The sequence below is a fragment of the Hemibagrus wyckioides genome, linkage group LG12 (assembly GCF_019097595.1).
Source record: "Hemibagrus wyckioides isolate EC202008001 linkage group LG12, SWU_Hwy_1.0, whole genome shotgun sequence".
Classification (NCBI taxonomy): domain Eukaryota; kingdom Metazoa; phylum Chordata; class Actinopteri; order Siluriformes; family Bagridae; genus Hemibagrus; species Hemibagrus wyckioides.
The window spans coordinates 9569375-9588719 of NC_080721.1; the positions used below are offsets into that span (position 1 = coordinate 9569375).

The following is a 19345-nucleotide window of genomic DNA, read 5'->3' on the forward strand; positions in this document are numbered from 1 at the left end:
GGTCAGGGCAGCAAAAAGGGGACCAACACAATATTAGCTAGGTAGTCATAATGTTATGCCTGGTCAGTGTATAGTAACAGATAATAATCAGGCTTTATTCATTCATATTATTAATGCACATTAATGTTATGTATAAACATGTGGATTTGTTGATATAGGAAAGTTTTCTGTAAGGAGATGTTTGTTTAGGAGTTATAGAAGGAGTGCTTTTGTAACAGTACATGACTTCAGGATGGTTTGTGCTTTCAGATTTCTCTTTAACAGTCGTTTTCCTATTTTTATCTTGGAGAGAAAAGGAGAAGCTGCTGAGGGAACCAGCTGCCATAAGCTAAGTGAGTGATAAGTAACTTGTTTCGCAGACATAATGAACTAATGGTGTTCTATAATAAATCTTTGGGAAATTTCTGTTGTCTGACAGGAATGAAACACTTCTTGGTATCAAAGAATTATAATAATCGACTACAAAGTTCATTTACCGCAACACCATGAAGTGTTTCATTTCTCACTTAAGACACAAAAGACAGAAGAAACATGATACGACAACTGTTAGTGTTTTGTGTTTAATTATGAAATTCAGTCTGTAATTCAATTCTGAATACTGGTAAAGCACTACGCCAAGTACCAAAATGTCCTAAAGGTGCATTACGTAGGGAACAAAACGGAGTGTCTCTTTTTCTTTAAACTGCTGAAAAGAAAATCTATTTCATTCATACAGGTTAATAACTTGCTGTAGGTTTGCAACGACGAGCGACTGCAACCTGAAATATAAAAAGGAAAACTCGTACCTAATGCACCTTTACTGTACAGCGTCTCCGTACTAATCTTAAATCAATACAATATTGCACACAGTTAGTTTAAAGACAAAAGTTGCTGTAAACAAACAAACAAACATAATGTATTATTTTTTTCCTAACAAGCAGTCAACACAGAAGGACAGATTAGTGTATCAGGCACATTACACACTCTTTTACAACTCCATATCCGTCATGCCTTCATTAATTACTGAACTAATTATTATTATTCCAATGCTTTACGATCAAAAAACGACGGAGTTCGATCCAACACGTGAACATAAACGAAACAACCACTGCACTCGGATTTAAAAAATAAAGAAAAAAGAAGCCAGTAACATTATTTTTCTGAAGGTAAATAAAGTCCTTAACAAGCATATTTTAACATCCTGGCTCTAAAGGTTAAAATAAACAAACCTTTTTTCCCCTTTTTTTTAAATATATATAAGCATCAGAGGCATTTAAGAACCCGTGTGTTGGATGTATGAGTGTTGGATTACTAGATCTAGTGATTTTATTCCCCCAGTTTTACATTCTCGTATCACTTCACTAACAGTCTGTGTGAAATGCAGGCTACTGGATGCTGCTCCTCCCAAGACGTCTTCGAAAAGACTCGGCGTCTGCTTTACCGCGTCTGCTCGACTGCGACAGAGAAAAAGAAAGCGTTTGGATGTTAATATTAGGAAATCTCAGTCGAAAGGCACAAGCAGGATATGCTTTATTCCTTTAGAGGATTATTTACCAACATGGCAACATTCTGATGCTTTTAATTATTCGCTCTGTGATCGCTTGCTAAAGTTTTCTGCTCATGTATTGGAGCTCACGGATGTTCATGCAGAGCATGCTGTATTTCTTCCCGCTTGTGTTTTGCTATGGTGGGTCTCTGTGATGGAACACACCAAGGTCAGAGGTGATAACGCTGGCTGTTCTCTTATCTCTCCAGGCCGGCTGCTTTCTTATCTCTTCCTCACTCGCTTTCTCTTTACATAAGCTTCATAAGCTGGTGAGAGGTTCCGTTAATGAAAACAATCTGGAGAGTCTCCAAGCGCGCAAATAAACACGGAGAATTCGAAGCTGCAAACCAGTCTGCTGTATATTCGCTTATCTTTCAGTCCCTCTGGATTCCACAGGACTCATTTTGTGAAAAACGGAAGCAAAAAATGCTTGTCTTGTTTCAAGACTTCACTCTTTCACACTCACAGCTCTCCAGAAAGGAGCAGGTAGTGAAGCACTTACTGTAAGACGAGATGTCGATCTCCTCTGGAAGCTCGCTGATGTTCACCTCGAACCTGTCCTGGACGTCATTCAGCGTCCGGGCGTCGCTTTCGTCAGACACGAACGTGATGGCTAGACCTTTTGTGCCAAACCTGCCTGCTCTGGCTACCTAAGAAAATATCAGATAGCAAGGCTGATATAATTGTTATAAATATTGTATGTATAATGTGACATTATAATAATACTCTACACCGATCAGCTATAACATTATGACCACTGAGAGGTGAAGTGAATAAGACTGACGATCTCCTCATCATGGCACCTGTTAGTGGGTGGGATATATTAGGCAGCAAGGGAACATTTTGTCCTCAAAGTTGATGTGTTAGAAGCAGGAAAAATGGACAAGTGTAAAGATTTGAGCGAGTTTGATGAAGGGCCAAATTGTGATGGCTAGACCACTGGATCAGAGCATCTCCAAAACTGCAGCTCTTGTGGGGTGTTCCCGGTCTGCAGTGGTCAGTATCTATTAAAAGTATCCTTTAAGTCCTGTAAGTTACAGGATCTGCTGTTAACATCTTGGTGCCAGACACCACAGCACACCTTCAGGGATCTAGTGGAGTCCATGCCTCGATGGGTCAGGGCTCTTTTGGCAGCAAAATGGGGACCAGCACAATATTAGGCAGGTGGTTATAATGTTATGCCTGGTCGGTGTATATCTAAATAAAATGACCCTATCACTGGTTAATAAGTCAGTGCTGACCAACCCTGTGCAGGTACGTGTCTGAATCCTCAGGCATGTCGTAGTTAAAGGCGATGTTGACTCTTTCGATGTCCATTCCTCTGCCGAACAGGTTAGTGGCCACGAGGATGCGTCTCTGAAAGTCTTTAAACTGCTGATATCGAGCGAGCCTGCGGTTAACGATCAGAAAATGTCAGATTACTGCAGGGGAAATGACAGTGATGAAGCACAGAGGGTGCGTTAGTGAGGCGGTCACACCTCTCCTCCTGAGGCATTGCTCTGTGGATGGCGATGGCCGGGAAGTTCTGCTCCACCAGCAGCTGAGCGAGAGCGATGCAGCGCTGCACCGACTTCACAAAGATCACCACCTACAACGGCCACAACACACAAGTAAGCGTTATTTCTAATAACGTATAATAAGAATATCACTTCATTTATACTGAGGCTTTATTACACCCAAGGAGACCTGATTAGGAAATATCAATTAAAAAAAAAACCTGGCACAAATAATTAAATCCTTAAGTGACAACAGTACACAGTAGAGACATTACACAAATATCGAATTATAGGGAGTAGTACTCCTGCAGTTATCACAACCATGCTTATTAACTAATACTTCAGAGGGTTAAAGATGCATTCTGTATCATTTAAAAGTATTCACATCCTGAAATTATCATATAACGTCAGATAGAAAGGGACGCTGTTGTGTATTCATAAGAAACGTAATTATCTTGTAGGATGAAAGCTGTTAAAGTTGCTGTATGTAATATTTAAAAGTCATTCAGTCATAATCATATACAATCAGAGAAAACTAAGAAGTGTACCAGTGCCATAGAAATAGATTTTAATGCTGTCTTTATTTCAATCATTGTATTTATATTTTTTTTTTTCAGGGCCAGAAATTAGCCCCGCCCCCACCCAATATACAGCCAGGTTTATAGAACACAAAAGCTAGGTTTTTATTTATTTAAGTTCAGATTTAACTTCTTATATTTAATTAATTACAGATAGAATTATAGGTGCATAAATAGAAATATTTGTTTATATAATTTTCTGCATAAGGAATTGCGTATTTTCCAATTTTTTTGAATGAATGTAAGGTTTCTGCAGCGTGAGCAGGGATGGACAGACTCTATAATCTAGAATAATCTGTGGAGCAAAATGTGCTGTTGAGTGTACACTGGGATACCTGGTTGAACTCCAGGACGTCCAGCAGATCGAACAGTTTCCTGTTCTTCTCGTTGTCCTTCAGCTTGACGTAGTACTGCTGCAGGCCGTGCAGGGTCAGCTTGGTCTCGTCGTCCACAAATATTTCCATGGGCTTGAGTGGACGAGGTGGCGTCGAGATGAAGGACGGGATTTAGGAAAGGGGAAGGAGCAGGGTACAGGGTGTGAGGACACAGACAGGAAGTGGAATTTTAGAAGGTGGGGTTCATGAGGGGCAAGACAAAGACGTTTGAGAGAGGCGTAGAGCAGGGTGAGTGACACAGGAAGAAGAGAAGAAGAAGGGGGGACAAAAAAGGACGGGGGTTAGACACACCCTCCCCTCCCCCTCCCTCACAGTAATACATCCAGACATCTTCTAAATATACGATTAAATACTACACACTTTACTCATACCAGGGCTACACTAGAGTCAGATTAGAGCCTGAATGATCTCAAATGTCCTGATTCAAGACTGGCCTTCCTGTGAAACGCTGTGTGTAAGATCTAATCTCAACCCCTTTCTCATCTGAACCCAGTCCGGTCACATATACCGTATAAAATCCTGCAGTGTGGAGGAGACAGCCAGTAACACGATGCTGACATCATGTCTGAGAGAAGAGCTGAGCCAAGTGTTTGTCAGGAAATTCTGCTAAAGATCCCAGGTCTGTGAGAATAATCCAAACATTTGTGGGGATTTATTCTGGGTAAATCTAGTACATGTTTGATGACTGAAGGAGTAACCAGAACAGGGGAAGAAAAATCATAAAAATTTGTGATTTCTGTCTATATATCTGGGGTCTCAGAGTTTCTGCAGTAGCCTGTATAAATCTGGTAGTGCAGCCCAGGCATTTCCTCAAATTAGAGGTAATACACACAGCCAGGAAAAAAAGTTTTTGCTTACTTAAATGCTCTAAAATCTTTTAACATGCTACATACTTTACCATAGATACCAGGTCTGTCTACTGTCTTTTTCATCTATAGGCTGAATTTCAGCGCTGTTATACGATTATTACCTCACACAGTACAAGATCGTCCGATTAAAACACTGTCTCAAATCTCACGTCTTCTCCAGGTCAGATTACACGATCCTGCCGTTAAAGAGAATGTCTATTTTGTTTGTGTTATCAAAAAGCGTGATTTGGGCTCATGCACAAATTACGAGTTTTTGTGGAGCACTCGATTGTTGTTTCTTATACGTTTTTGTGTACTAATAATAAATAAACTCTAATAAATAGCATAAGAAAACATTTCTGGTTGGCAGTGTACACTATATTGCCTAAAGTTTTGGGACACCCCCCTAAATCATTGAATTCAGGGGTTGGGCTTGGCCCCTTAGTTCCAGTGAAAGGAACTCTTAATGCTTTTTAAGACATTTTGGGAAATTTCATGCTCCCATCTTTGTGGGAACAGTTTGGGGATGACCCCTTCCTGTTCCAACATGACACAAAGCAAGGTCCATAAAGACATGGATGAGTGAGTTTGGTGTGGAGGAACTTGACTGGCCTGCACAGAGTCCTGACCTCAACCCCATAGAACACCTTTGGGATGAATTAGAGCGGAGACTGAGAGCCAGACCTTCTCGTCCAACATCAGTGTGCTTCTTGAAGGAATGGTCTAAAAGTTCCCATAAAACACTCCTAAACCTTGTGGAAAGCCTTCCCAGAAGCATTGAAGATGTTATAGCTGCAAACGACTGGCCAACTCCATATTACATTCGTGTGCATGTAAACTTTTGGCAATATAGTGTACATTTGCTTGCAGTAAGTCTACAGTCTGAGTGTGTAACATTTAACGACGAGTAAACAGAGTATTAGCCGAAGCAGAGAACCTGACAGTGGACAGAGGAGACACTCCTCACACAGTCGCTCTGTGGTCTACACTCTTCACTCTGTCGCTGAAGGCTGCACACTCCACTTACCTGCAGACAGCTTTGAGTTTAATCGGCACTATCACTGAGCTTAAAGCACTCCTTAAAGCTGACAAGAGCGCAGCTGTTCTGTCTTTGGCCTCGTTTATATATCGTATCTAGGCATGTTAACTTCAAATCAGCATTCGAGCGATCAAAGATCGAGAAGTTGAAACTGTTTGTCTGACTCATCTCTTCTATCTGCAGCCTGATGTAAAATCTGTATGTGTGTGTGTGTATATATTTGTGTATATATGTTAACTAAAGAAAAGGAAGCTCTGTGAGAAGCTCCACTCAATACACAGTTCAGTACAGAAAAATCTAATTTTCCCCCCACATACAGTCGATCAGCCAAGACACGTTTCCTATCTGACATTTGCGTTTTCAGCCTCGCGGGCTAATGTAGCTAACAAGTAATGGAAAACTGTCACACAGATGTGCTTTAGTGCACCGGCTCTGTCCCAAACGGTGCCCTAAGCCCTGCGGTCTCCCTCCAATTTCACACTTCAAGTGCCAATCTGTAGTGCGTGAGCGATCCTAGGAGTTTGAGGGTGTAAAAGCGAGCGTTTGGGACACTTCTCGAGACTTCATTACATTCCAGACGTGTTCAGTGTGGTGCTTTAACACCGTGGCTCGTCATTCAGTGATTCTCACAGACCGGGGTGTGGGTCATTATTCACTCAAGTGCTTGTGCTGATAAAAACGGGGAATAAAGGTAATGGTTGTGAAGGGAGGAACGAATAAAAAAAACGTTAAATGTTCGTTTTCCGTTCAGTGAAGAATGAAGGATTGCAGGAAGAAGGGCATATAAACTAAAGCAGGCTAAACAAAAGCAAAAGGTAACAAAAGGTTTAGATGAGGATAACTGATCACACTCGATTTCATGAACAGACGGGAGAAGATACTCTAATGCTGCTTTAAGTTACATTAATCATGTTCTTGGCTATATATATATATGAGGAGATAATCAGCTGATCAGCGTGTGTATACATTATATATATATATATATATACGATGATCTTATCATGGCACCTGTTAGTGGGTGGGATATATTAGGCAGCAAGTCAACATTTTGGCCTCAAAGTTGATGTTAGAAGCAGGAAAAATTGGACAAGAGTAAGGATTTGAGCGAGTTTGAGGAAGGGCCAAATTGTGATGGCTAGACCACTGGATCAGAGCATCTCCAAAACTGCAGCTCTTGTGGGGTGTTCCCGGTCTGCAGTGGTCAATATCTATCAAAAGTGGTCCAAGGAAGGAACAGTGGTGAACCGGAGACAGGGTCATGGGCAGTGATGCACGTGGGGAGTGAAGGCTGGCCCGTGTGATCCGATCCAACAGACGAGCTACTGTTGATCAAATCCTTACGCTTGCCCATTGTTTCCTGCTTCTAACACATCAACTTTGAGGACAAAATGTTGCCTAATATATCCCACCCACTAACAGGTGCCATGATGAGGAGATCATCAGTGTTAATGTTATACCTGATAGGTATATATATATATATATATTGCTTTAGTTCTGTGCTAATCTTGAGACCACAAGAGTCACGTGATGTGAATTTATAAACACAAAAACTCCAGTCTGGATGCCACGAACATCTGAGTCTGAGAGACAAGAGAGCAAAACTGGCCACTCTCTCTCCTGTCAATCAGAGTGACGCTAGCCAATCAAGAGAATCTATCAGCCCTGTGATGCAGCATGAGCAGCAACTTGATGGTTGTGGGACTGGGGGGGAAGATTAGCTGGGAGGTAAGAATTATATAAACAAATATTTGGGATGTTTTTAGCCCTTACACATTCCCTCTATTAAACCCAGGCTAACATGGCAAACACAAAGAATAATAATAATAATAAGCTTTATGCTGAATAACTTGCCAGTGCACAGGCTAAAGCCTATAACTGAATAATAGTTTGCGAATTATCCAGGTTTCTCTCAAACATTACACAATATAATAACTAGCTTGGTTGCACTTATAAGCCTAAATATGTGATGACAAATCCCAGTACCCTAATGTTAGCTAACCTACTTGAGAACGTGGCTAAACCCTTTAATGAAATAACAGATAGGTGGCTCGATATCAGAATTTGCTTCAGGTTTACAAAATGCAATAACAAGCTTGGCAGCGGTCTGGCTTTATTACATGATATAATTCTACAACCAGCTAGCAGAGCATGAAACTCTATAAAGCCTACTATTGAAGTCTACCACTGGAGAGGTAATATTATCTAAGCTAAGCACTTGGCTGGCAGCGTCTTGCTAAAAATGACGTGCTGTTTTTCTTCACTGGTGAAAGTGGACCGTTTTTTAAATGATGTGTTAGTTACATTAGCCTTCAGCGTAGACACTGAACCGGTTTTGGCTGATTGACTAAAAGTGTGAAAAGCTTTTCCGAACCATTTCTATAGATATTTTAATTTGAAAGTGTTTCTCTTTTTTTTCAATAAAGACTGGAACACTGTGAAATCGGACGTGTTCCTGCAGTGTTTCTGACTCGCTCACAGTCACCTCGGCTTTCTTTGCCTCATCTCACAGAACGTCACAGTGTGTTTTGTCTGTTTGTTTCTAACCTCATTTCTCCAGACTAAATAAAGAACTCTTGGGAGAGATTGTGTGTGTGTGTGATGGCAGGCTATTGTGTGGTGCGTGATGCCTCTTTGCATGACGTGGCAGTCGTCGATTCTTCATGGAGAATATTTCCACAGCAGAACGTTCCTCACTTCATCACTTATTTCGAATGTCCGTGCCGAGATTCATCCCTCCTGCTCCGCCTCTCGCACACGTTCCTCTTCACTTCACTTCTTCGAGTCGAGATCGTTGCTTCTTTTATCACGGACGAAGCGGCGCGCTTAGAGAGTCGGCTTGATGAAGCGATCCGTCTTCATGCAGGAAATTGCACGCGGGCCGGTTTTAATACTCGGCTGATTTAATTACAAAGTTGTTTTTCTTAAAAAGGGGGAATTGACTACAAGGTCCCTGGAGCTTTTTTGTTTGGTTTGGGTGTATTTCCCGTTTTATGTAATTAGCGCTCATGCAGGTCCGCTGAGAGCATCGTTTTAATGAAAGAGCAAGAGGATTTGTGGAGCACTAAGCTCCGGGCTGAAGGGCTGGTCAGCGTTAAACATAGCTGCCTTTATAAATGAGAAAATAAAAAAAGATAGAACGATGGAGAAAAATGTTAAAATACCACCACCTTCTTTCTATCTTTTTCTTTCTCAATCTGTTTGAAAATCACAAGGCAGACTGCACAGACTCTTTTGTTCACCTTGAATTACACCTATTTCATAGAACCGCATCGACAGACTGCCCTGAAGTGCTGTGAAGAGCCCAATAATTGCAGCTCTCTTTGAGTTTTCATTCAAAGCAGCACAATATGCTACGTGCTAACTGAAAATATGAGACTAATTCTGAGAGTTCAGGATTTTTCCAAAAAGAAGTGTGTCACCTAAACTGTGTACTTTTCTGAGTAGCTGCTTGGAAAGTGACAAGAACTGCAGCAGAATGGACCGGACGTGAGGGTCTACTATTGCTAATCTGCGCTAATACCGCCAGGTGACATTGTTCCAACTGGGAAACGCAGCACTAGCTGCCAAATAAGGGATTAAATCTGCTAGTTATCAATTGTACTACAGAGCTATGAGAGATAAACAGACTGTTATTTACTGTACAGCTTCTCTCTAACTTAAATACACGGCTGCAGTACGGCTCCTGTCCTAACTTCAGCCACTTCCTAACGCTAGGGCGGAGTCTGTCGCTAAGGGGAGGAGTGGGTGGTTGCCGTGGTGGAGTGAGAGGAGGTGTAATTACATCTTGCATGAACTTTCGGCAGACGGGACGGATTTCTTTGCTCAAGGTGGCGCTGAACATCATGACCTGCTTCTCGTGCGGAGTCATGCGGAAAATCTCCTGGACATCACGTCGCATGTCTTAAAAAAAACAAAAAAAAACATTCATTAATTAATTCAGGTCCTGAAGAGAAGATGAATATTCACTGAGACATTTTGTGTGAATGTGTGAATAAAACTAAACAAACTGCTTCAGATTTCTCATCTTCATGACAGTAAACAACACATCCACAAAGTATCTCTCTGAATGCTGCTCCTTCTGAACACCGCCTCGCTCTGAGCACCCCTTCCCTCTGAGCACCGCCTCCCTCCGAACACCGCCTCTCTCCGAACACCGCCTCCCTCCTAACACCCCTTCCCTCTGAGCACCGCCTCCGTCTGAGCACCGCCTCCCTCTGAGCACCACCTACCTCTGAGCACCGCCTCCCTCAGAACAACGTCTCTCTCCGAACACCGTCCCCCTCTGAACACCGCTTCCCTCCGAGCACCGCCTCCCTCTGAACACCGCCTCAATGAGTGCTACCTCCCTCTGAACACCGCCTCCCTCTGAACACCGCCTCCCTCTGAACACCGCCTCCCTCTGAACACCGTCTCCTTCCGAACACCACCTCACTGAGTGCTACCTCCCTCTGAACACCACCTCACTCTGAGTGCTACCTCCCTCTGAACACCACCTCACTCTGAGTGCTACCTCCCTCTGAACACCACCTCCCTCTGAACACCGCCTCCCTCTGAACACCACCTCCCTCTGAACACCACTTCCCTCTGAACACCGCCTCCCTCTGAGCACCGCCTCCCTCTGAACACCGCCTCACTCTGAGTACTACCTCCCTCTGAACACCATCTCCCTCTAAATGCAGCATCCCTCTGAACACCGCCTCCCTCTGAACACCACTTCCCTCTGAACACCGCCTCCCTCTGAGCACCGCCTCCCTCTGAACACCACTTCCCTCTGAACACCGCCTCCCTCTGAGCACCGCCTCCCTCTGAGCACCGCCTCCCTCTGAACACCTCCTCCCTCTGAACACTGCCTCACTCTGAGTACTACCTCCCTCTGAACACCATCTCCCTCTAAATGCAGCATCCCTCTGAACACCGCCTCCCTCTGAACACCACTTCCCTCTGAACACCGCCTCCCTCTGAGCACCGCCTCCCTCTGAACACCACTTCCCTCTGAACACCGCCTCCCTCTGAGCACCGCCTCCCTCTGAGCACCGCCTCCCTCTGAACACCACTTCCCTCTGAACACCACTTCCCTCTGAACACCGCCTCCCTCTGAGCACCGCCTCCCTCTGAACACCACTTCCCTCTGAACACCGCCTCCCTCTGAGCACCGCCTCCCTCTGAGCACCGCCTCCCTCTGAACACCTCCTCCCTCTGAACACCACTTCCCTCTGAACACTACCTCCTCCATCTGAACACCACCTCCCTTTAAATGCAGCATCCCTCTGAACACCACCTCCCTCTGAGCACCACCTCCCTCTGAACACCACCTGCCTCTGAACACCACCTCCCTCTGAGCACCACCTCCCTCTGAACACCACTTCCCTCTGAACACCACCTCCCTCTGAACACCGCCTCCCTCTGAACACCGCCTCCCTCTGAACACCACTTCCCTCTGAACACCGCCTCCCTCTGAGCACCGCCTCCCTCTGAGCACCGCCTCCCTCTGAGCACCGCCTCCCTCTGAACACCTCCTCCCTCTGAACACCACTTCCCTCTGAACACTACCTCCTCCATCTGAACACCACCTCCCTTTAAATGCAGCATCCCTCTGAACACCTCCTCCCTCTGAACACCACCTCCCTCTGAACACTACCTCCTCCATCTGAACACCACCTCCCTTTAAATGCAGCATTCCTCTGAACACCACCTCCCTCTGAACACCACCTCCCTCTGAACACCACTTCCCTCTGAACACCGCCTCCCTCTGAACACCGCCTCCCTCTGAACACCGCCTCCCTCTGAGCACCGCCTCCCTCTGAGCACCGCCTCCCTCTGAACACCGCCTCCCTCTGAGCACCGCCGCCCTCTGAGCACCGCCGCCCTCTGAGCACCGCCTCCCTCTGAGCACCGCCTCCCTCTGAACACCGCCTCCCTCTGAGCACCGCCTCCCTCTGAGCACCGCCTCCCTCTGAACACCGCCTCCCTCTGAACACCGCCTCCCTCTGAGCACCGACTCCCTCTGGACACCACCTCCTCCCTCTGAACGCCGCCGCCTCCCGCTGAGGGCCACATGCCTCTGAACACTGTCTACTTCTTAACATCACATCCCTCTAAACACCACCTCCGTCTAAGCACCACCCCTTTCAAGCACCACCGTTTAACACCACCCCCCTCTAAGCACTGCGTCCCTCTGGCACCACCCCTTTGAACACCGCCTCCCTCTGACCACTGTTATACTTTTTGAAGCTCTGAACACCATGTTCATTTTGGAATGGAGCTTTCATTTCCAAAAAGCCCTCACCAAGCTGTTCCAGCATCTTGTCACACTCGTCCAGGATGAAGTGTTTGATGTGGCGCAGGTTGAGACTCTTGTTGCGTGACAGGGCCAGGATGCGGCCGGGCGTTCCCACCACTATGTGAGGACTCTCTCTCTTCAGCGTCTCCTCGTCCTTTTTTATAGGCAAACCTCCAAAGAACACCGCCACCTGAGAGAGAGAGACAGGGAGAGAGAGACAGACACAGAAAAACAAAACTTAATCACTATATATATCTTAGCTAATTAACTAATTTATTATTGTGTGCATTAAGAATTTATTTTGAATTGGATAGTATATTGAGGATAGTCCTTTAGGACTCACATTTATAATTACACATATAGAGGCAAAAGATATTTTCAGACCTTGACAGCTGGCATGTACTTGGAGAAGCGCTCGTACTCTTTACTGATCTGAAATGCCAGCTCTCGGGTATGACACATCACCAGCACTGATACCTGGGAAAGAGAAATTATACACCTCATAGTTATTATTAGGATTGTTATATGGCTTTTCAAAGTATTTACAAATAAAAAAAGTGTACAGGATGCTGTGTAAATCTGTTACTACATAATTATTTGAATGGAGTTCACCTGCATGCAATTTCCCAGGGTCTCTGCATAAAGCATGTTGGTGGTGGTGATATTATTGTGTTGAGAGTTACCCTGGGACCCTTAGTTTCTTCTGTGACCAATGTCCTACTAATTTAATCACTGACTTTAGGCCATTTTCTTTAATATTAGAATGATCGGTGATGGATATTACCTGTCCGGTCACTGGCTCCAGCTGCTGGAGTGTCGCCAAGACAAAGACGGCCGTCTTCCCCATACCCGACTTGGCCTGGCACAACACGTCCATGCCCAAGATGGCCTGTGGAATGCACTCATGCTGAACTGAAAGAGAGAATAAGAAGAAAGTCCAATGTCCAAACAGAACTATGATTATTATTCCATGTGAAGTCACGCATCTTTTCTCTCATGCTTAATCACCCTCAGACGGATGCTCAAAGCCGCAGTCCACGATGGCCCTGAGGAGCTCAGGCTTTAACAGGAAGTCCCTGAACCCTGAAGAGTGGATGGAAACATAAGATCCCTTGAGCCCTTCTTTCCTCAAGGCCACGGTGCTGCCGTCTCCAGCGAGCCCTCCATCCCCGACACCTCCTGCCGTGTCCACCTCATCCTCCTCGTAGTCTAACAGCTCGCTGTCCACATCATTCATTCTGGGGGAAAAATATGCACAGAATCGTTTAGCATTTACAGCGCAACTGATTCAACTAATCAGCTAAGTGGGTGTGTTAGAGGAGGAAATATGAAGGACACTGAAATCCCGGTAAAAGTTAAAAGGATGGGAAACCTGTGAATTAGTCAGATCTCATGAGAAGCTGCTGTAGGTACTTGTGTTGCCTGATCGGTTTGTATGCGTTATTAAAAATATTAAAAACATAATAAATTATAGTTGTGTTAACCCTATAATGTTCATTTCTGAGGCTGTGATGGATTAACTGGCCAGATGGCAACAGAGACACTTAACCACATATGATACAACAGGGACAGTTTAAAAAATTTAAAAACCAAAAAATGAACAAAAAAGAGTGCCATCTCCTATGTGCTGGGGAGGCAGCATCAAGAAGAAAGACGCCTCACGTCTGGAGGAGCTGGTGAGGAAGGCGGACTCGATTGTGGGCTCAGAACTGGACAGCCTGACATCAGTGGCAGAGAGACGGATGCCAAGCAGGCTCCTGTCCATCATGGACAATCCACTGCATCCACTGCACAGTATCTTATCCAGACAGCTTCAGCCTGCTCCACTGACAGACTGAGGGGGGGGGTTGCACTGGACTCTTCAATACACTCCGATTTGCACAGGACTCTTTGTAAACATACAGTTTTTTCCACATACCCGGTTTTTGAACATTACCTTATTATCTCTTATACCATCAAATTTCTAGTATTTAGTATTTTCTGTTATATTTTATTTTATTATATTTCATTTGTTATATTTTGTACCCTTAACTTCTAGTATTTAATATTATATAATATTATATAATATAATAATATAATATATAATAATATAATATAATATTATATAAAATATCTATGTTTGTAGATATTGCTGGAAGTTATACATTTCCCACTGGGATGAATAAAGTATATATCTGTCTGTCTGTCTGTTTATCTATCTATCTATCTATCTATCTATCTATCTATCTATCTATCTATCTATCTGACTGTCTGTCTATCCATCTATCTGTCTGTCTGTCTATCTGTCTAACTATCTGTCTGTCTGTCTGTCTGTCTATCTATCTATCTATCTATCTATCTATTTATCTATTTCTAATAATAATAATTCCCAATCCCCAAAAATAATTATACACCTTTAAATGTAATAAAGTACAGTAACGCAAACATTAGTGTTATTATTTACACAGCGGGTAATAATAATAATAATAATAATAATAATAATAATAATAATAATAATAATAATAATGATGATGATGATGATGATGATAATGATGATGGTGATGATGATGGTGATGATGATGATTTGTGAGTGTATAACGGTCCCAGAGGCGCTTACACACCTGACTAGCATTGCTAGCTCGCTATAAACTATAAACACCCATCTGACATGTTTATATTACAATAAAAGTTTTTATTTCGCAAACATAAAACATACACTTACTTGGAATTCACTCTGTGCAACACTTTATTTCAGGAATTTCGCTTCACCAGCTCGCGCGTCTTTACCGCCGGCATTTGCGTGCGACAGCCCCAAACAACCGGCGTCCCGTGTAGTGCCTGAATAAAATTCAAGTACGTGAAAGCGGTTCGGGTATCTGCGTGTTTACTGGTACATTTTACTTTATCTGTTTCAACAACATTAGGAGCCTTTAACGAACTGTAAGTGAAATATTATTACAACATTAAACATTAAATGGTGTGAAAGCTGAACGGTGTTAACACGCACCCACGTGTTTGTTACTGTATGTGTTCAGAGCGTCTCAGTTCACCACGTGCCAGCCTTTACAGATCATTTCTACTGATTTTTCCCCTTTTTAAAACTATACTAGTTTACCTCCTGTTATTAGAAGGATGTCTTGCTTCAAGGCAGATATAAACTTTTGCCCGGAATGTGGTAATATCCTTCCGATCCCTGGACATCATGATTTTATTACTTGTCCTCGATGCGCCTTTAACATCCCAGTTCAAGGTGAGAATTTATCTTATTCCCACTCACATAACCACTAAAAGTATAGCTTTATAACTGCTGACACGATTAAACACCAAAACAAACCGTTGTGTCAGCTGATCTCTGGCTATTTCAAATATTTCTATTAAGAATGGTGTAAAGATTTGAAGAATGTATCTAAACACGACACGCCAGTATTACTGAATTACTTAATTATATTATTTTTAGACCAAAACAATGAGAGATACAGGGTATGATGTACAGTAAATGTGTGTGATTTAATATTTCAACACTAGATGGCGCAATGTTGCAAAATCCGACACTTCTGACACTCTTTCTGTCTTGACTAAATGTTGTTCATTAATAATTGCATTAAAATGGCTCGAACAAAGAAACCAGTATAATTTTGGGATGTAGAGATCAGGTACAGAGTAACAGTGGCTCCTGGAGGAAATATATAAAACTCTGTCTGTCACTCATCTTCAGTCAGCTCTGTGTCCTGGTCAGGGTCTTGGTGATTCCGTAGCCTATGGAAGGGAAACTGGGTTCAAGCTGGGAATACACTCCAAACAAATACCTTAGATGGGATAAACAGATCATGCATTCTAAACAAATGCAATTAGGATGCCATCATATATCTCAAAAACCTTAGCCGAAAGGTTTATTGGAGAGCAAGAGGTCAAATCTGGGGGTCTAGAGGTAAAATCACATTAATGGGAGGATTTTATTTCATGCAAAAGGATTGTGTGTGATTGTGTTGTCAGACATGAGGCTCGCAGGACAAGGAAAGATCGTGTTCATTTATGTTAATGTGAAGGAAAGCATTCACAATGTACATTTATTCATCTTTAGTAACTGCAGAAGTTGTCTTTGTCACATATACATTACTGCACAGGAGGTTGGGGTCAGAGCGCAGGGTCAGCCATGATGCAGGAGTAGGGTGGGTTGGGGGCCTTGCTCAGGGGCCCAATGGTGGCAGCTTGTCAGTGCTGGGGCTTGAATCCTAATCTTCCTGTCAACGACCCAGAGCCTTAACCACTTGAGCTACCACTGCCTGGTCAGGGTCATGGTGTTTTTGAGGGGTTTTTTTGGCATCCAGATCAACCTAGATTTGTTAGAAAACATCATGGGGTTAAAAACCAGACCCTTGCACAAAAAGAAAATAAATAAAAACCTTTTAATTAGAGCTGGTGTTACTGTGAGAGCTGCTGTTAGAGAAAACGAATGGATACCTACTGACTATATATAATATTAATGATAACATCCCTAATGTATAAACATGGTGCATGTTGAAACCTTCCTTCTCTCTTCAGAACTCTCAGGGCATGTGATCAAGTCATCAGTGGTGTTTAATCCGTTGGAAAAGAGTTCATCTGCTGTAATGAGTGAGGAAGACTCTGAGCTAAAAGGCCCAGTGGTGAGTTAGTGTTGATTAGCTGATAGATAGGAGAAGAGATAGAGAAAAGCCAATGTCGGGTCCTTATACAAGATCCTGAACAAGGCAATGGATTCTGGATTAGATTGCTTAAAATAGCTGAATATTTATAGTAAATATATTTTTACCCAGCATATATTACAGTGAAAAAGCACACATCAGCACTTTATTCATTCCAGTCATCCTGTTCTGCCACAGATCTGTATTCATATATTATATTGTCATATTTTCCTGTTTAGTTCAATTCTATCTTACTGTAATTCAATTCCTCGTCTCTTATGACACAGAGAGTGGAATATGACTAATAAATACTGTTGTATGGTGAACGATTAAATCGTGACTGATGTGAATTGTCCTCAAATTGTCGAACAGGTCGACAGAAGGTGTTCACGCTGCAATAAAGAAGGAATGGTTTATCACACGAGACAAATGCGATCTGCTGATGAAGGCCAGACGGTGTTTTTCACATGCATACACTGCAGGTACTGGTTCCCATGACTCATAATAACAGCCCTAATGACCAAGTGCATTAGTTTATCTGAAGTGCAGGACGGAGCTGGTCACTTTCCGGGAAATTATCCACTAAAGATTTCAGACTGAGATTAGAAATAAAAAAGCCCATTATTAGAAAGTATATATATTTTATATATATATATATATATATATATAGTTCATGAGCAGGAGCGTGACATCAAACTGGCTCTCTAGAGACTCGGTGTTGAACATGAATGTTTATATGGATTAGTTCCACAGAGAATTTAATCACCCTGACGTTATTACTAAATAATAATATATAATTATTTAACTGGTATTCTTTACAACATCTGAAATCCATCAAGCTCGCCAGAAACATAAGGAACTAACAGACCTCCTGTAAGAAAAAAACCCTAACATTACCCATGAGGTTTACTCAGTCGTTTAAGGCGTTCGTTACACAAACTGCTTTCAACGAGTGCATTAATAATACAAAAAAAATTAAATAATACCGGAAAATTTCAGACAAATTATGAATGCAATATCATATGAGGTAAATGAGAGAAGCATCAAATACAAAAAAGGGGCAAAATAACAATTATGAGTGAACTAATCTGTGTAATTTGCATAAATATATCTGTGAATGCTTATCATTTTTTAACAGAAACTCACTCGCTTCTCATCTGATTTCCTGTTTTCTACAACAGATACCAAGAAAAGGAGGATTCCTGAGAGGAGAGGCGAGGCGAGGGTTGTTTTTTTTTATAAGGGGGAACTACAAATTTTCACTTCTCAGACAATAAAGTGTAATATAATCTCTCTGTCTTTCAACAAAACTAGTATACAGTATAATCACACTGCGTGTTGTATTTAAAGAATAAAAATTGTTTTTTATTTTATAAGACAGAAAATGAGTCTACAGTATTTTTTTTATCTGGGTGTAATGCTCGATCCTGCTTGTTCAGTGGATTTTGAGTCATTTTCTTTATCAGCAGCTGTGAGAGATCAGCCACAAATCCCAGATGCACTCGATCTAATGGCATAATTTCTGTAGCAATTTGCATACATTAATCAGTTATAATGACGAATGAGGACGAAGTATAACCCTTGATATGGTGAAGCTTTGTGAAAGCAGATATTACAGTATTACAGTCTGGGAGGAGACGTCAGTGTCACAGGAGGACTCTTTGGAGTTTGTGTTGAAGTGATTTGTGGTTTCATGATGACATGCACTATTAAAATTATTAGTCATAATAGTATTAGTATTATTTTCTTCTTACTTCAGTAACCTCAGGAGACCAAAAGAGTGGAAGATAATTGTTTCTAGCTGAATATAGAGGTAAGGGCGGTAGTAGTTCAGGTGGTTAAGGCTTTGGGTCGTTGACCGGAAGATCAGGGTTCAAGCCCCAGCACCGCCAAGCTGCCACCAGAGGGCCCTTCAGCAAGGGCCCCAATATACCCTGCTCCAGGGGCACTGTATCATGACTGACCATGTGCTCTGACCCCAACCCTTGGATGAGATATACGAAGAAAGAATTTCACTTTGCAGTATGGTATATGTGACAGATAAAGGCTACACTGTTAAGCTTGCCCTATAACATCAGATGTAATTATAAATTCATTAAAAAAATAAAAGTATAGTTTCTAACAGATTGCTGAGGAATAAAACACTTCAGGTCCTGCTGTTACTGGAAATTATTCAACGTTGGCATGGTAACTGTAAGTCCACTTCAGCCCACCACTCTGTTGATTATTTTCTTATTACAGCGGGACATTAAGGGCTTTATTTCTTACATAACACATTAATGCTAAAAGTTGCTGAATGTAGGTTTTATAATCACAGTTATTAAAATGATATGAAGGTTAAATGGCTGGGGGGTTTTTTTGGACTCTAAACCAACATGGACAGTTTTGTGTGGACATTAGATTGACCAGTAGTCATTACATAAGATCTTATATATATTATATATGCTTCTGGTTTACTACTAATAGTCTGAAATGTCAAGTATCAAGTACTTTTTATGATTTTTAGAATTATTTTCAGGTCTTTTTTAATGTTTTTTTTTT

The 19345-nt window shown here is 42.3% G+C and overlaps 2 protein-coding genes across 4 annotated transcripts; one reads left to right on the forward strand and one right to left on the reverse strand.

The window, feature by feature from the left end:
• Nucleotides 1–535: 535 nt before the first annotated feature.
• On the reverse strand, nt 536–14977 carry ddx39b (DEAD (Asp-Glu-Ala-Asp) box polypeptide 39B). Of its 2 annotated transcripts, none has more exons than XM_058405371.1 (11): nt 14863–14977; nt 13170–13399; nt 12946–13073; nt 12546–12638; nt 12168–12351; nt 9663–9781; nt 3935–4066; nt 3004–3113; nt 2767–2915; nt 2028–2171; nt 536–1433 (listed from the first exon to the last, which is right to left on the reverse strand). In XM_058405371.1, exons 2-11 carry the CDS (start codon nt 13396–13398, stop codon nt 1417–1419), a joined length of 1305 nt encoding a protein of 434 aa, XP_058261354.1. In that variant the 5' UTR covers nt 13399; nt 14863–14977; the 3' UTR covers nt 536–1416. The 2 variants fall into 2 exon arrangements, with proteins under 2 accessions (XP_058261354.1, XP_058261353.1); XM_058405370.1 differs by having other exon boundaries at nt 2028–2175; nt 2771–2915; nt 14863–14974.
• Nucleotides 14942–19341, forward strand: polr1h (RNA polymerase I subunit H). 2 transcript variants are annotated; one of them, XM_058405372.1, is made up of 5 exons: nt 14942–15080; nt 15251–15390; nt 16683–16786; nt 17177–17286; nt 17986–19341. In XM_058405372.1, the coding sequence occupies exons 2-5, from the start codon at nt 15273–15275 to the stop codon at nt 18008–18010; spliced, it is 357 nt and encodes a 118-aa protein (XP_058261355.1). In that variant the 5' UTR covers nt 14942–15080; nt 15251–15272; the 3' UTR covers nt 18011–19341. The 2 variants fall into 2 exon arrangements, with proteins under 2 accessions (XP_058261355.1, XP_058261356.1); XM_058405373.1 differs by having other exon boundaries at nt 14947–15080; nt 15269–15390.
• Nucleotides 19342–19345: the final 4 nt, after the last annotated feature.

Coding starts and splice junctions, on each gene's coding strand:
- ddx39b (XM_058405371.1), bottom strand. CDS start 13,398: ATGAATGATGTGGACAGCGAGCTGTTAGACTACGAGGAGGATGAGGTG. Junction 12,352..12,545: donor AGTACATGCCAGCTGTCAAG/GTCTGAAAATAT, acceptor TCTCTCTCTCAG/GTGGCGGTGTTCTTTGGAGG. Junction 9,782..12,167: donor CAAGATGCTGGAACAGCTTG/GTGAGGGCTTTT, acceptor GTTTTTTTTAAG/ACATGCGACGTGATGTCCAG.
- polr1h (XM_058405372.1), top strand. CDS start 15,273: ATGTCTTGCTTCAAGGCAGATATAAACTTTTGCCCGGAATGTGGTAAT. Junction 16,787..17,176: donor CTGAGCTAAAAGGCCCAGTG/GTGAGTTAGTGT, acceptor ATTGTCGAACAG/GTCGACAGAAGGTGTTCACG. Junction 17,287..17,985: donor TTCACATGCATACACTGCAG/GTACTGGTTCCC, acceptor TTTCTACAACAG/ATACCAAGAAAAGGAGGATT.